Source organism: Ambystoma mexicanum, chromosome 2q (genome assembly GCF_040938575.1).
Source record: "Ambystoma mexicanum isolate Mex_15411 chromosome 2q, UKY_AmexF1_1, whole genome shotgun sequence".
NCBI classification, from domain to species: Eukaryota; Metazoa; Chordata; class Amphibia; order Caudata; family Ambystomatidae; genus Ambystoma; species Ambystoma mexicanum.
In genome coordinates this window covers 882,094,593-882,112,756 of record NC_090924.1, presented here as the reverse complement: position 1 = coordinate 882,112,756, position 18,164 = coordinate 882,094,593, and the positions used below count along the sequence as shown (strand labels likewise).

Genomic DNA, 18,164 nt, shown 5'->3' with positions numbered 1-18,164 from the left:
TATGAAGGTGTCCGATACTGGCGTAAAAGTGAAGAGGAAAGGTGATGTTGCCTTGTTTTGCTATTCACTATTTCTGGACCCAACTCCCCATAAATAGAAATGTTGGTGGTGGTTCCCTGCATGTAGTTTGCACTAAGTTTAAAATGACCGCCTGAATGTCTGAATACGACTGCCATACACACCAACATTATCCATTCCATTGAGGATGCACCACTCCAGCCCTGGTTTTTACTTTGCATTCTTGGACTTGTGGTCCTGGATTTATAATATGGAAATCCAGAACGACGAATACAGTTTTAAAGCCTGGACTTGCCTAAAGCCTCCCGTATGAAATGGATAATGTTGGCATGTATGGCCTGTTGTGGTAAGGAAACAATTGTACCATTGGGCTACGTTGAATACATTCATAACTATCCTTTTGTGTTGGGTACATTGTGGACATATTTTACTATTGTTTTCTATTAGATTATTTACAATTTAAATACACAATCTGAATATGTTTAGCTTTACAATCGTGCTATTGTTAAGGTCACTGTTTACCTTAAGTGCCAAGGACGAGCATACTCGTCCTTTTTGCATCGACTTCAATAAAAGCCTGGCACTTAAAAGAGCACGCCTTTTACTTCTGCCTTGCATGACTAAACTACTTTTCGTCTCAGCAATTTTTCCTACCACCATCCTTGTCATATCTTTTTTAAGGTTTATACTATCACAAAATGATTCCCGAGTGTGGTTATTTATTACGTTTAGGGATGTGTTTGCCCTCCAGCTGAACTATATGATTAATTGTGTGACCGTGACCATTTATTTTCATATATATTTTATGTTCTCTATCACCCAAAAGGCAATACTAGCTTCACGAATACAAGAATAAGAAACACAACCTTACCCAGTGTACAATCTTACCTGGTGTGTTCAGACACTTGATCCGTTCACCGCAGATACTGGGAGAATCGAGGCATTCATCTCTGTCCTGCAATGTACACAGTCAAGAATGACATGTCAGAGTCCACACTGAAATATCCCACAAGTCACAAGCCACAGAGTGCATCGGTCTTTACTCAGGGAACTGTATTCAGCTTCTTTTGAACCACAGGTCTTCCAAACGTTCAAAGACCTCACTAAAAAGCCCAGCTGGAAAAACTTCACCTTGAACAGTTCTACAAAAACGGCCATTACCTGTTAGAGTGTTCTTTCCTTTACTCAACACTAGCAAGCACATAGGGACTCATTCATCAGATATTCCTGTGATGGACTTCTGTTTCTAGGAAAAATGTGGCAGTAGCCAGATGAAAGGACCTTACTGCTCACTGATGGGTTTTGACATAGTATTGCAGTCACACATTCGACAACTTCTCTCCTTCATTGCAGGCCTGCGCTCCATCCACAGAAGTATGTTTTGCTTCTTCAATGGAACTGCCTTCTCTCATTGGGTCAATACGTGCATTCCACTGAACTCAAGGCTCTCTCACCCCCCACCATCACAATCTCTATTGGGGAGAGGCAGCTTTCTAAGAGTCTCTGGAGCTTGGCATCACAGATCAGCAAATATGCAGCATGTGCCTGGATACAAGGATGTGATGTTAATATTAACAATAAAAATAATATACATAATATAGGGGGCTCTTATGTGGTCAGAGCCAAGATACATAATAAAAAGCATAAATGAATGTATTAAATATAAATATATGGACAAATATCCTATTCTTTCAAATATGATCTATAGCACCTGCTTTCCGATCTAAAAGGCCCACCTTTGTCTACATATGATACATATAAAGATGTTTAAATGCGACAAGTTGATGCACGCTTATATGTTATCACCACCAAGTCACAAAATTGCCAGATTCATCCCAGAGCAGATTGAGGATAAGGAAAATAACTGGGGGCTTTGTAGACCCATTCCCACAGAGCCCTTTTACTGATAGATATGCTCATGCAAAGCATGAGCGCTTCTATCACGTTTCTCCATTTATCCATTTATCCAAAGGGTTTGGAATTGTAAATAATCCATTGCAATGAAGGGGCCTTTAATGCCCGTCACTCACAGTGAACACCCAGCACGCAACTGGGAGAGAGCCGACCAGTTACCATACACAGGGATCTGCATGACAATGCACGTGGGAGTGTGGGTGAGTCTTTGGTTCTTAAAACTACACGGATGGGCTGGCTGTGAGTTCTGTATGCTCACAGCAATTTCCTCCTCCTGGAAACACATCCTGCTAAATTATGAGATCTGGGTGCAGAGAAAGTGGGAACAGAAAGTGACATATTTCAATGAATGGTTGGCAATCATTTCCTAATACATATTATGTTTGTAGACCTTGTATTTTAGTGCATTGAATTTATAATTAGATATGATATACTGCATATCAATAAAAAGTACCCATTAAAACAAACTTGAAATAATTGTCTGGTAATTCTTAGTGATTCAACAGATTGGCTCTGAAATATGCTTGCTCCTTTCACATCAGAAATGCCCTTTTCCCCTATAAATATAGTGCATTAGAGTGTTCGATATACTGATATGCCTCGGTACCATTGGACCATTGCACTTCTAAGCATCTCATGTGGTTGACTTTAGTCAAAATGAGGTCTTTAACATGCAGTTTATGGTATACAGATTTCAGAGACCAGCAGGCCGATCACCTTTATCTGTTGTTTAAGGAGGTCTGTACTTGCAGTGAAGTATACCTATTCATCGTGACATAAAGAGTGAATTCATAGAAATCATAATAAATGGAATCCAAAAGCATTCAACTAAAGCAAGAGGCACTGAAAAGCTGCACTAACTCTTCAAGCCTGACACATATGGTTTAATGTCTGACGAAACATTGCACAGACAAAGCATGTGGAAAGGGGCCGTCTCATTTGAAAGAAAACACCTAATGGAAACATGGAGAATGTTTCAATGTAAAGTGGGAGGGGCCAACATAATGCATTACTTTATTTGTTAAAATATTTATCATTTACTTGCTTCCATGAGAGACAACACCTGACAAATGGCAAAGAGTTTACCAAACATCAAGAACATGTGGAACTAAATATTAAGCTCACAGCCAGAAGTGTTGAAAATATGAATACAGTAAAGTTGTCTGCAAAAATGTAAAGTGGTCTCTTGTCGCACTGGAACAATGCACTGAAAGCTAAAGAAACGCCATACTAATCGCAAACCAGGAAAACATTAATGTGGAAGACTGCACCAGCCTATGTATGTATTCCTGTGTCATTTAATAAACTAAAATGTTGATGTGTTCAAAATAAAGTAGGATTCCTTTTTAATTTTATTGAAATGTCTGATGGCGATGGTTTGAACTGTATCACTATGACAGAAGTGAATAGGCCTTTAGGCATAGAAAAACATATGATGCTCTGAGTTGGCTTGGGAAAATGCTGTTTATTTCTTCATTGACAAACTCACTACTTCACTTCAGCCCTGCAAACAGGTTCCCATATGGGGGCTTTAAGACTCCCTTGTCTTCACCAACTGGAATGGGTAACCTGTGTTTGCCTTTAATAAAGAAAACAAATGTTAATTTTCCAAAACAAAGGGCCATGTGAGCAGCCCTTCTGAGTACATGAGCAGACTTCACCTTTGCAAGTCCATCTAAGTAAATAAATATCATTATAAATACAAATTAACATGCCAGTAGATGCATGGTAAAAATCAGGTCTATTCTTCTAAGGCCTAGCTTCAAACAGAGGTCACTGTCAATGTGTCACTTTTGACATTTTTGGAGGCAATGATGCCGACAAGATACAGCTTAATTGGAACCGACTGAAAGGAGGCTCTGTGTCAGTAGCCCCAGTTTAATTCTTGACTGAGAGACCTACTAGCATCACAAGTTTCATTACTCCAGAAAAAAAAACCAAGGCTGGGACTTTTGCATTTAAAAAATGTAGGGGCCATTCAAATGCATTTTACCCTTTATTACAAAAACCTTTGTGAGATAGACAATGGTACCAGTTACAAACAAGCCTTGGAGTGTTTTGCAATCATGAGAGTCCTCTCTATCTGATGAGTCCATTGAATTTCCTAAGATTTGCAATATGTAAAAAAAGTATTAATAGTCTTAACTCTATGAATAAATGGCTGTCATAGTCATGCCTCATATTCAGATGTCCGTCTATGATAACATATTTCAGAAATCTATATCTCATTGGAGTGGTAGGCTGCCCTCATGAATTATGGAATACAAACCATCATGCAATCAAAATTATTAATAGCAAATTGTCGATGGGGGCTGGGTGTGTGTGTGTATTCTATGGGAGTGTTTGAATATGATGCAAGCCGTTGGGAGAACCTGGCCAATCAAAAACCCTGTCTTAATTATGACACACGCATGGGAATATGGCACATTAAAAAAGCAGGAACAGACAGGGAAGGTCATTCTAACTTTGCAATCGAAAGTAACACAGAAGGGAGGGAGAACACCTGGCCCCAGCTATATGCTTGATGGTTTTTGGAAAATTGGGCCTTGCCTATGAGGAATTCTGAATCAACTTAACCTAATGTAGACCTGCTTTCCTGGAAAAGTGTGGGAGGGACCAGGAGAGACCTGCTAGCTTGGACTTCCCTATGAACTCTTGAGGGTTTCTTCTGGCTTCATGCCTTAAAAAAAGATTTCAAAGGGAGTATGAAAATTCTCCAAATGTAATAAATTAGTTTACAGACCTTAAATCCAACCTATCCACCATCATCGATCAAGGCCATCCAGCTCTCCTCATGTTCCTCAACTTGTCGGCCACCTTTGACCTGGTCAACCATGAACTACTGGCGACCATGATGCAATTATTGGTGGGTTTCTCTAACACAGCAACAAAGTGGCTTGCCTCCTTCCTTGGCCCCCGCAATGCTAGGGTCGCCATTGACGATGCCTGTTCTTCACCTCACTTACTTGCGGAGTACCTCAATGCTCCTCCCTTTTGCCCACCTTGTTTAACATCTACATTCTGCGTCTTCTTAAGACTGTTGATGACTTGGGTGTCCAGCATAAAAACTATGCTGATGACACCCAGGTCATTCTTAAACTCTCAGGCACCTACACCCAGGACTCTCAGGCCATCAATTCTATCTATTACACCGTTCACTCATGGATGATAGCAAACTCAATGACCCTTAACGCTGACAAGATGGAGATTCTTATCACTGCCTTCAGTGATATGCTGAAAAACCAGGCCCCGGAGTACGCCAACTTCTCCATCGCTAGTACCGCCATCCCTGTGGCCAAGAGCGTCAAAACGCTAGCTGTTACCCTTCACGCCAAACTCACCATAAGGCAGCACGTAGCTAAGACCCGTGCATCATGCGGCTGTATTAACAAACTTCTTGGCCACAGGCGCCTTTTTCTGTCCACAAAAAATATGTCCATCTAGCCCCTGCCCTGGTCAATTTTCAGTTCGACTAATGCAATGGTCTCCTGGCAGGCAGCGCCGAGTCCAACTTCGCCGCCCTCCAGGTCACACAGAATGGGGCCGTCAGAGCAGCTCTGGGTATTCCCAGATGGCAGTCCATCACTGAAGCACGAAGAACTCTGCACTGGTTGCCCAGTCAGGCACTGTGTCTCATATAAAATTCGGACTCTCACTTTCTAGTGCCTCAACCTCGATGCGCCTGTCTACCTAACAGAGCGCCTGAAGCGCTACCTGCCAACGCGCTCTGTCAAGTCACTAGATCAGGCCAAGCACAGCCAACCCAGATTTTACACAGCCAAATACGGAAAGACTAACTTCGATGTCCTGGCCCCGGCCACTTGGAATGCCATCCCACTTGAACTTAAAAGGATTGAAAGTTGAAAACCTTTTTCTTCAATGCACCCCCCCCACCTAGACCACTTAGTACCTGTTACTGAACTCTCGTCCTGTCCTGTCTGTTTTGTGTGCGCCCTGAGGCATTCGGGCGAGATGGCACATTAGCAAGAATTAAAATAAATAAATATTGGCATTTTTTTTTATGCTTCCCATTGTATATAATGCCTTCTGAGATGTGACTGCATGTAGACAAGTTAGCATTTCTGCGCACAGAGTGCAGGGGTTGACAAGCGAATATTCACAGAAAGAAAATATGATACTGTAGTTTGCTAGTGGAAATACGATCCTTTTTCATTGTACTTGAAGCTGAGGAAGATTACATTCAAATAAATACAAAAGTGCAGCCAAAGTGCAGTTATACTGCAGGATGCAGGACTGTTCATTGTGTGCTCTAATAAAGATCTTTCCTGCATTTCTTCCTGGATGCTGATTGCAAGGCTGGGAGGAGGTGCTGCTGACTATTAAATTGGCCGGTGCCACGAAGGGCCGTCACGAAAGTGCAGCCTAAGTGCAATTATACTGCAGTTGAACGGTGGTTGAAAGTCTGGCCGCTCATATTGCGGCGGAGATCTCACTGGCACACTTTTACTGCTTTAGGTGGGTCTGTGTTTTGCTTCAGTGACTTTGTTACCTGCATCGTTCGGAACATTTTGGAAAACTGACAGATGTTTTTCTCAGCTGATTGGAATAAGTTGCATGTGTTCGTGCTCAGGTCAAGTGGTTAACCCGCTTCTTTTATCTGATTGCGTGTCAGCGTTATCGAGCGTGTCTTTGGTTGATCTGTCTGGCTACCACTCGTGTCTATAATGGGAGGAAAGGGCAAAAGATATAATTTAAGAAGCAAAGAAATTACACCGCTAGGTAATGAAGTGGCACAAGCACTTGAGGAAGCTAACCTTATCCAGCAGGCTCCCTCGTGTCAGGAGTTGGGAGTGCACGATAAAGGTACGCCACTTGTGCCAGGTACTAATGACCCGAGTTCTAAAATAGCTGCTTTTTTCACTAGTGCCCCAAAAAATCTTTAGCCAAATTGTGCAACAGTCTACTACTGAAAATGTAACGGGGGGCACTTCTATTGAGTCGAGAGGTGTGCAACCTCCGATCAACGAAGCAGATTTAGACAGCCAAGTGCCTAATACGGAGAATAATTCAAATGTATCTCTACTGAATGCATGTTTAAGTTTAGAGGAAGAACTATTAGAATTGGAAATGTCTGCTACAAATCTTAGTGCTTCGTCATGCCTATTTGCGAATAAGCAGAATGAAGCGGGACTTATCTTGGTGATTGGGAATGATTGGGACAGTTCAGCTGGACTCCAACATGGCTCGCTTCTGCTTGGTCTTGATAATGGAAGAGAGTCATATGGTTTGGATTCATCGAGTCTGGGAGACCACTAACTAGCTGCCCTGAATTTATTTCTACAAGGCTTGGTTAGACTCTATGATAACCAACATTTTTAAATTAGGTCTCATACTGGTATTTTGTCTGAATTAAAGTTATCACTTGAGGTCAAATTGGAATGTTTAGATAAGAAGGATAGGAGAATGAATGGGTTGGCCTCCGTGGCTGGCACTGTGCAGACTTTGCCTTTAAGGTCACATGCTGAAGAAAATGTATTGCCACACAGAATTAAAAGCAAGAAGGCTAAATCTCCTTTACAAAGGAAATCAAAAAATCTGAAAGGAGGCTCGGTTTGGAAGCACTCTGGCCCAGATGATGTCTTCGAAATATTTTTGGGTTCTCCCAGAAGCAGGAAAAGAAAAACGCGAAGTCAGCTACTTCACCGGTCATAATTGAAATTTTGTTATCTCAAGGTGTTTGGAAGCCCTCGTTGCTCCGTTGAGAGCTAACCTGCAAATAGAAGATTCATGAGAGAAAAGTGGATATTAGTCTGCCTCAAACAAAAGAAAAAACATCTTAGAGGCAAAAGGAAACACTTCAGTAGAAAATATAAAGTTATCTGACTTTTTTCTGGCTCAAATAGAGACAATGGACGAGGGGGAGCTAATTCCTACAAGTGATATTGAGGAGCCGCAGTTGTCTATGGAGGGGGCGCTTGGACAAATAGCGCATAGGACATTCCATTAATTGATGATGGCAATGATCAAGTGGGTGACACAGTAGCTGTGAGGGATTTGGATTACTGGGAGGAACATTGAAGAACGAGGGATTACGTTAAAGTCTTAAATCCTAAGCCAGTAAAAAGGGATTCTCTATTAAAGGGTTGGAAGAAGAGGTGTATCATTTTTGTCTCTATATTCTGGGATGAAGTGGCTAGCCCATGAATAGATCGCAAATTGTGGCAATTGTAAAAAGTATTCCCTGGTTGTCAGGTGTTTCTTCTTGTGATTAAAAATTGGGTGCAACTTCAAAAAGACGATCTGATTAACGAGTGTACTGTCCATTTTTATACAGACCTGGCGTGGTGTTTGGTACAATCTACCCATGAGTACTTAATCGCAAGAGGTTATGATACATTTATCCCGAAAGAGGAGGAGTGTGGTTTATTACAGGAGACGTTTTTAGAAGGCTCTAGTTGTCAGAAGAATGTTTGTACTCAAGGTGGATGCTTCTGGAGCAAAACAATTATTCCTTCCATTGGAACCTTCAAATGTTAATGAAGATTGGCAGTGGCATCCGTTCACCCTACCCTTACATAAAGGTGGTAGGCAAGGCTTTTAGCAGCCAAGAGGTTTCTTGTCTATGTTGAAACACGAGGGGTTACAATGGGCTGTTGAATGAACAACATTGGTACAATGGGTACATTAAAAAAACGTTGCCCCCGTGTTCCTTCAAGAAACCTGGCTTTGAGACAAACCAATTCCGATGGCTTCACTACTCTTATCAAAAAAGGTAAGAAAGACCCGCAGGGTAAACCATCTGAGGGTGTCTTATTTGCTGCACGGACTGGTTTAGGCTTACAGTTGGAAGAATGAAAAGTCAATCAGGAATCCATTTTAGCTGTAAAAGTATGTTCAGGTAGTTGCAACCTAAACATGCTTATGGTTAACATATACTGCAACCCAGTGTCTGTGGCAGACAAGGATGTATGGAAGGAACTTTATTCCATCTTGCTTCGTTGGCTATCTGAATTTCCCTCCACGCTAGTAATCATTGCAGGTGATTTTAATTGTTGTTGTATGGGTGAGGAGGAGATGGAAAATTCACAGGATCAGACAAAGTCTATAAATCATGGCCTTTAACTAAGAAACAAAAGAGGTTAGGATGTTTGTGGCTCAAGATGGGCAAAGTTTATGATCAATTGGGATGTATATAGATTAAATGGCAATATAAGAGGTGATTGTCCTATACAGCCAATGTGGTTTGGGCCATATGCAAGCTCAATAATTGATTTTATATTCATCACCCAATTAGTGTTAGACATGTGTATTTCCTTGGAGATTAAGCATAATAATTGTATTGACCATTCAATGTTAGTGTTGATATTAACAGTAAACTATGATAGAAGCCAGTTGCAGGACTTTTCTTCTTCTTGCTGATAGATTGTATCCATCAGCAGTGATTTTGTATACCGAGGCTTGAGCCTCATTACTCCATCTTCTCGGGTTGAGCATGTAGTCGTGAGTTAGCATTCTTCTTGGTCTGTGTGGCCTTGTCACAGTAGGGATGGTTTCACAGGGTGCTCGCAGTGATGGTCGGCGGGTGCTGGGATAGATGGCATTTCACATTTAGTTTTAAAGTAAAAAATAGAACTATGGGCGAGCATACTGATGTGTCTCTTCTCGCAGAGAATGGAGTAAAATCGCATGCCTAATTCATGGGCAGTATATATCATAATACTGATCTACAAAAGAGGGCCGCACAGTTTTCCAAGTAACTACAGGCCAATTTCATTAATTGACATCTCTTCGAAAGTCCTAGCCAGTTTTGTTTTGAAAGATCTACAGGAGTGGTTGATAAGGTCGGGCAGATTAAGCATGTTTCAGACTGGCTTAAGGAAGCGGATTGGGACAGTTCTAAATGGATTAATTCTAACATATTTTCAAGCCAAACAAATCTAGATAGGAAGACTCCCCTTTATGTAGCCTGTCTGGACATGACCTCAGCCTTTAATAAGGAGGACCAAGCTAAGTTATGGTGTATGTTGCGCAAACGGGATTTCCCTTGCGGTTTGGTAAATATGCTTCTAATGTCTCACTTAAATAATAAATTAAAGGTGAGACTCAACTCTGAAGGATTATTATCAAGAGATGTTGAGGTGAACCTGGGATTAAGGCAGGGTTGTGAGCTCACCCCCACCCTATTTAATCTATATATTTCACTTCTCCTATTAAGATTTGGTAATGTTTCTTGTTTTCCTCCACAAATAGGATGTTTGGAGAGCAGTTGGCTTTCCTATGCCGATGATTTAATGGATTTAACCCCTGTGGGTTTACAAAGATTAAAGGCACTGGAGGACTATGTTAGGGAAAATAACCTAGCAATCAATCCTAAAATATACTGTGTAATGCTTTTCAATCCATAAAATGGGAAACAATTTAGGTTGGTTCATAACTGGTAGGAAAATGAAAAAAGTTCACTCTATGATTTACTTGGGGTACGTTTTTGCAACTAGATGTCATTTGGGCCAATTGAAGGATAAATTCATGAACAATTTAGCTTTTTTTCTTAGCGTCCCTTACTTGAATATTATAAAGCAAAAGTGACTCCTATGGTATTGTATGGTTTGGAGCTTTTTCTGATTCAGTTAAAGAAATTGTTTCATATTTGGAAAGGGCGAATTTGCTCCGTCAATTTCTGTAGAAGTAATTCGGCTTGAAATGAGGCTAGATTTTTGGTAGACTATTTTTAAGTGGAATAAACTATGTATTTTTTTTTAAGTTTTAGGGTAAGTATGTGATAACTTATATGGCCAATTGGGAATAATATTTCTGTTTAATTGAGAGGGAAACCATCTGAATCTTCCCCTAGTTAAAATAAAACAAAAACATACACAGTGGGATCGGAACATTAACTTGGACCACTTATGTGGCCTGATTCTTAATAAGGAATATGGAGGGCATAAAGTGATCATGGGCGCCACATCAATACTTGATTAAAGCCTCTTCATGGCCCTTTAGATTAATTTTGTTACAGTTTAGGGTAAACTGTCTGCACATGCTGGAGGTGCTTGGTCCTTTTATTGGATTGAAGTTGGGCAGTGCGGTAAAAAATGTGGCGGTAATAGCACTACTGCTGCATTACCACTCTGAGCTGGAGGTAAATCCTCTGACTTTCCACAAATTTCTGGCACAATTACTGCGATGCAGTTTCCACTGCAGTAATTGCAGCAAAAATGCCCCATTGAGTCAAAAAAATTGGGACTTGCACCGGCACCGCCATTTGCAATCCGTCAGTAATACCGCCAGACCAAGTGGTGGTAACAGTAACTTTGTTGGGCGGTATTCCGGTAGATTTACCGTGGGGTTACTGCCCAACTAGTGATGAGGCCCTATGTAGATTATATAAATCTGAAAAATTTAGGGCTCGATTCATGGAAAATGCGCAGAGATCCTGCAAAGCATGCGCGCCGAGAACTACTCTGCACAAGCCTGCAGACTGCAACTGGGCGCTCTGTGTATTCCTGGAATTGTTTGCACTAAGTCACAGCCCGAACGCCCCCGAACGCCCTCACGCAAAGCAATAGCAGCCAGAAACAGCTACCTTTGTGTGCGCCCAAGGTGCGAATACATGCACCCTTTAAACAGTGCTTGGGGTCTCCAGCAAGCAGGCCTGCATCACAAGGATGCTGCATGGGGTACCCAACAACAAGTGTTCGATTTTTTGTAACTTGGATAAAACTCTGAAAATCTGCATGTGAAGCCCCGTAAACTGTTCCTGCACACCGCTAGTCTGCGAATCCGCACCCCTACATTAGAGAGGTTGCTCCCAATAGTGGGCGCGCAATGGCCTTCCGGTGTGCCATTCCTCGTAACTCCCACTTTTCCCTTGTTCTTCCTCATTTTCCGAGTTCCGCCCCCTACGCTGCCCTCGGCGCAGGCCAAGCCCACGCTCTGTGTGGTGTCTCGCGCAAGGCATTCAGCCTCTCGCAGTGACGTGCCGAGCCTGAGAGAAGTCCCTGCAAAAAACAAAAAAGTACTGCACAGTTGATTTCAGGAATCGACAAACAGGATTATGTGCACAGTTTGGCGCGCAAAGTCCCTATTTTCTGTGCTGATAATTCCACAAATCTGGCCCTATATCTTACGTTTTATTTATTCAACTTTCAGCCGTCTTTTCAGAAGACCTCTGTAGTCGTTTAATGAATGGAAATTATTTGTCTCTATCTATTGCCCTGTTTGCTTTTTTAGCTGAAAATATGGATCTTTTTGGTTATATTCCTGCACTGTCAAAAGCACTTTTATGTATTATGTGTTCACTTATTATATGAATGTAATCTCCGCTTTTATCCTTTTCTTGTTTTAATCTTGTTATTGTAAAATGTTTGATTTGTGAAAGGTTTTACTTTAAAGTCGTAACACAATCAATAAATAAATAAAAAAACATGGAACTTAATTTTTCTGGACTGCGTGCACTGTGTAAACCAGGAAACACTTCCCATTGCTGACAGTGTAGCATTTAGAAAGTACTTTAACAGATATAGGGCCCGATTTACAAAAGTCTTTTACAATGGCACAATCCCACTGAAAAACGCTTTGTAAATCAGGCCCATAGTTAACATTAAACTGTAATTTAAAGAGTCCCGCACCATAGCCCAGTGCAATATTGCTTGATAATGTGTGATCAGTGAAAGCCATAGATAAGAACAAGTGAATGGGTATGTGAAAGGGAGTTAGGAATCCTAATGCCACTAAGGGCACTGCCTGTCTGTGCCCAGTCTACCTCTGCTGCCCGGGAGGGCTGGAGCCCCCTTGCATCACAGCTACCACCAGGAGAAGCCACCAACACATCGACGACTTCAGCGCATGCACGCTCCCTACTTTCCACAGGTAAGCGTGCCTTCTTCACAACACTGTGAAATATATGTATATGTTGCCTGACCCTGCCTGCATCATATCAATGTAATCTCCCCCTCATCTGGGCTGAGCCGTGCATTACCTTGCACACCACGAGGAGCGTAGGCATCTAAAATAGAGGATCAATGTTTGTTTATGCATTTCTAAGCAACAGGTCTATAGTGATAGCATTGAATGCCAAAGCATCGAATGCCTTAGCATCTAAAAAAAGCAACAAAAAAAGCATTGAATGCATATCTTTTTTCAATTTTTTTTATGGGGGGGTCCCCCTATCCCCTGTTTTTTTACCCCTTAAAACCCATAGGCTGAGTAGTGTGGGTTCACCTTGCTGCTCTTACCAGAACCCTACTTAATAATAAGTTACAGACAACTTTGTGTGTATGGAAAATTTGTAGGCCGTAGGCATTTTATTTTTCTTACAGAAAAACCATTATAACAAACCTTTACATATACATATGCTTTTGGGCACATTGTGTCCAGTTCCGAAGCCGGTCAAGGCTCCTTCTGAGTCTTTGTTATCCCTGAGCCTTCGTTCCTGGGCACATGCCGCCTACAACGTTTCTTGAACCGTGTACTGAAAGAGTACTCGGCGTTCTTTCCTCTTGCTTATTCCTTCTTCCCTTGGACCGTGTACCGAAAGAGTACTCGGCGTTCTTTCTTCCACTTTTGCACCATCTTGTACCGTATACCGAAGGAGTACTCGGCGTCCTGGCTCCTGCCTGCACACCCCCACCTCTTCCGTTTCTTTTTGCAGGGTGGGTTGGGTGGCAACGTTTTTCCTTTCCCTTCTCCAGGTACCAAGAGCCTACCCGAGAGAGGTGAGCTCTTACCTGGTTTGTGCCGCCTCTCCTTTTCCAGGCTTACTTATACCCCCCCGGCCTTTTGTTCCTTCCTGGGGGCGGCCGGGTTTACCCCCTGACCTCCTGTTGTTATATTTCGCACCTACCCAGGTGCTGCTTCCTGCCCTTCCTGGGCCTTTGTTTCTTGTGGCGCCATTCGGACGCCCCTCCCTACGCTTCGCGCCGGTTTCCCCCCACCCCGCGCCTAAACTCCCAGACCCTCTATCGTTCCGCATTTCATGCGGTCCGGGGCCTGGGTCATAGGCTGAGTAGTGTGGGTTCACCTTGCTGCTCTTACCAGAACCCTACCTAATAATAAGTTACAGACAACTTTGTGTATGGAAAATTTGTAGGCCGTAGGCATTTTATTTTTCTTACAGAAAAACCATTATAACAAAACATTACATATACATATGCTTTTGGGCACATTGTGTCCAGTTCCGAAGCCGCTCAAGGCTCCTTCTGAGTCTTTGTTATCCCTGAGCCTTCGTTCCTGGGCACATGCCGCCACACCTGAGTGGGTGTCCTTTACACCCACTCAGGTCCCCCCCAAAAGCCCCCTACCTACAGCCTCTTGCTTGGAGTGCCCTAAAAATTTTGTCGGAAAAAAACCCTATCCCAACCTTTGATAGGTGCACTCCATCTTGGTGGAACATGTCCGGGTTGCTTCGGTGTAAACCATGTCTTATGAAATGTAGACCTGTACTCTTGCAGTACTTCTCTACTGATTTGTTTAACTTTTTCCTCGCTGTCTCGATCGCATGTCTCTTTTGTGCCCCATGCCAGATCCTTCTAGGTATTATCTCTGACATAAAAATCTCTGTCTTCCACCAGCTGCGAGCCAAGCTATGCAGTGAGTCGCAGATCTCTCTTTGCAATTTGCCCCTGTTCGTGCTCACCAGGTCGTTCCCCCCCTAAATGTATAACCAGGTACTCGGGGGGGGGGGGTTCCCTGTAACCTATTACGTCTGATAGCCTGTCGTGGATGTCCGCCCAGTGCATCCCTGGGAGGCCCCACCATGACGTGATTGTGTTCCTGAAATGTAATCCTTGATTCACCTCTTCCAGGCACCTGCCTGCCCGGGTCACAAAAGAGTGCCCCACTATGCAGGCCGATTTGTAGGATCCGACCTCTGTGGAAACGGGGGAGATAAATATCATATCAGTTCCTCCCTTATGTATCTCCTAAAACATTGTGATTTCCATCCCCCAATTCGTTTCACCCCCTTCATCCCCAGGCCCCCCGCCCACGCAGAGGTTGCTGCCCCTATCCGGAAGGAGTGTGTCCCAAACTCGGCTGGATCCCATCCCGCCTTTGCCACTGCCTGCTTCAATACCGCTTGAAACTGATACCTGCTGAGCGCGCGGCCGTCCCTATGTATCAATAGCTGCCCGTCAGTTTCTGGTCGCAGCTCTAAAAATTCCCTGGTGATGCATCTGGGACAGTGGTCCTTCTCTCTGATGCAATTGAGATCTATTGCTCTCCCCCTCCCTGTTTGGTCTGTCTTAGATTTCCTTAGCGTTATTGACATACCTTTGTCGCCCATACTGATATCTTTCCTTGCCAGGCCGTCTCCTGTCATCGTATTCCTGGCCACCAATTCCCCTATTCTGAAAGCCTCGTAGTACGCTAGCGCGAATGCTGCCCTGAACAGCGCAGTTTCGTATGTGCTGCTGCATATATTAGGTAGCACTTTCAGTAAAATTATCAACTTCCCAAAATTGACCGGCCTTCTGCTATCTGGCTTCTTCCCCTCTAGCTTCGCCCATCCCCTCATCGCATATTTTATCTTGTCGCTGTCAGCCGGGTCCGGTATGCCCGCCACTTTTGCGGTATATGCCACCGCTGCCAGATGCGCTGTGGCCCAGCTCTTCTTATTACCATTGGCAAATGCCCCTTCCAGGAATTCACAGACTCCTTCCGTTGATATTTCATCCACCACTTTTACACCTCTTTCCAACAACACATCTTTTACCATCTTTGCGTACCGCTTACCCGTCTTGTATGTTAGGGCATTCCTGGTCAGCTTGTCGATGACCCTTTCTTTTTTCCACTCTTTTTCCACCACTTTTGAGTCGACCTTGAGGCCAACCGTGCTTTCCTTTCTAGTGCCTTCAACAGGACCCATGCCTTTTGTGGCGTGGGCGTCTTTTCCTTGTCGGCGTCCGGCCTCTGCTCTCTGAATCTCTCCCAATGAAAACGAGAGATTGCATCAGCCACCACATTTTCCTCTCCTGAAATATGCCTCACCCTTATGCATGTATTTAACATCAGGCTTTCCAATGTGATTGCCCTCATCAATTCCAACACTACACTGCATGATGCACTTCCCTTGTTTAACACATGTACTACCGCCATGTTGTCCGACCATACCGCCAACTCCTTATTGCCTAGCTCCTTTCTCCATGCACATAACGCGACCCATATCGGGAAGAGCTCTAGTAGCGTTATGTTCTTTGTCCATTCCGCCACCTGCCATGATTCCGGCCACTCATCTGCACACCATTTTCTCCCCAGTATTGCTCCATAACCAAAACCCCCGGCTGCGTCAGTGAAAAACGCTCTTCTACCTTCCTCATTCACTGGCGAGCGCCATATCACTGTACCCCTGAAGTCGGCCCAGACTTCTAAGTCTCTCTTGATTCCTCCTCCTAGCCTGACCCTGTGGTGCCCTTTGGTAGCCCCTCTTGTCTTCAGCTCGATCCTTCTCTGGAACACTTTTCCCTGCGGTATGACTCTTCCTGCGAAGTTCAGTTTCCCTGCTAGTGCTTGTAACTCGTTCACAGTTGCTTTGTTTCTTCCTCGTAGCTCCTGTATTGTCTTGATTAGCTCCGTCACTTTGTCCTCTGGGATCCGGCACCTCCCCTTGTTTGAGTCGATCTCTATACCTAGAAACTGGATCACCTGTGTTGGCCCCGTCGTTTTCTCATCTGCCAGAGGAATACCCCACTCACTCGTTATTTCTACGAATTTGTCCAGTGTTGCCTTGCACATGTCTGTCCCTTTGGGACCGACAAATAAAAAAATCATCTAGGTAATGCACCACCATGGACTCCCTCATCTCTTGTGCCACTGCCCATTGTAAGAATGAACTCACCCTCTCGAAATATGCGCACGAGATGGCACAACCCATTGGGAGGCACTTGTCGATGAAGTATTCCCCCTCCCAGTGCATACATAGCCATTTTTGTGATCCGCTGTTGACTGGCAACAGGCGAAATGCCGATTTAATGTCTGCTTTCGCCATCCATGCCCCTTCCCCTGCTTTTCTAACCAATTCCACTGCGTCTTCGAAATCTGAATATGTTACTGTTGCTTCGCTCTGCGCGATGCCGTCGTTCACTGAGGCACCCGGGGGGTAGGATAGGTGGTGTATCAACCTGTACTCCCCTTCCTCTTTCTTTGGCACCAGCCCTAGCGGAGAGCACAAGAATTCTGCAAAGGGTAGGGCCGAGAATGGGCCCTCCACCCTCCCTAGTTCTACTTCCTTCATGATCTTCTTGGTCACTATCTCTGTGTTTTCCCTTGCTGATTTCAGATTCCTGGGAATGTCTCGCGCTCCTTGGCCGGTGAACGGAATGTTGAAACCCTCACTAAACCCTCGCCTAATCTGCTCTGCCACTTCTTGGTTGGGGTAATCTCGGAGCCACTTTTCCATTCTCTCGATCTTTACCGGTGTGGCCCCTTTCCTGCTCCAGTTCTTATTTCCTTGTCTTGTCTCTTCTGCCGCTCGGAGCTGCAGCCCTTGTGCACTTGGAACTGCTGTGGTCTCCCTTGCATTTCTCGCATTTGTGGCTGAATTTGCACTTCCAACCCCAGCTGCATGGTACCCCTTTTTCAAAGCTCCTGCATTGCCCTGGTTCTGTCCGAGCCGTACCCGGGCTCCCACTGCCCCCCCCCTTGTGTTGTTGGGGGCAGGCTGCTCTGCCATCCTCTCTGTGGCCCGAAATTTCCGTTCTCTGTATCTGTCGAAGCTGGAGTCGTATCTTCGGTTACTAGCTCTGTAATCTGTCTTGTAGTCGCTCTGCCAGTACTGCCTTCTCTGCTGACTACCTGTATTCCGCTCCTTGGAATCCCATTTTTCTTTCAGCACATTAAAGATGTAAAGGTTGAAATTTTCTTCGTCCCAGCCCATGTCCGGGAAGCAGTCCATCTCCTTTCGGAACTCGTGGTCGTACTCTAGCCATGCGTCCCCCCCAAACGCTGCGTGGACCTTCAGCACCCTCTGTTGGTAAGCAACTAACGCTACCCCATCCTCCGGGAATTTCTGTAATATGATTGTCGACATTATGGTAAAGGCCGACATCCAATTATCGAAGTTCCTAACTACTGGCCCCCTTTTGAGTAAACTATTTTCATTCTCTTTCATGTCTTCGACTGCCACATTCATCCCCCTCTTTTGACAATCTAACAATGTAAATATATCGATCAACTCCTTTCTCCAAATTTTTTCCTTTACTTTGTCATTTATGTACCAAGCCATCGCTTTCATTGACCTGCCCTGTGCATCTTTACCCATGGTTGGTCTACCATAC

At 43.9% G+C, this 18,164-nt stretch overlaps 1 protein-coding gene across 2 annotated transcripts in view; it reads right to left on the bottom strand.

Moving 5' to 3' along the window:
• LOC138569807 (uncharacterized) overlaps positions 1–18,164 on the bottom strand; it is a 312,946-nt gene that overhangs the window by 59,934 nt on the left and 234,848 nt on the right. For both annotated transcript variants that reach the window (XM_069648149.1, XM_069648148.1), the window contains exon 4: positions 907–973. In XM_069648149.1, coding sequence (XP_069504250.1) covers positions 907–973 — 67 coding nt within the window. The remainder of the gene's footprint in view (positions 1–906; positions 974–18,164) is intronic.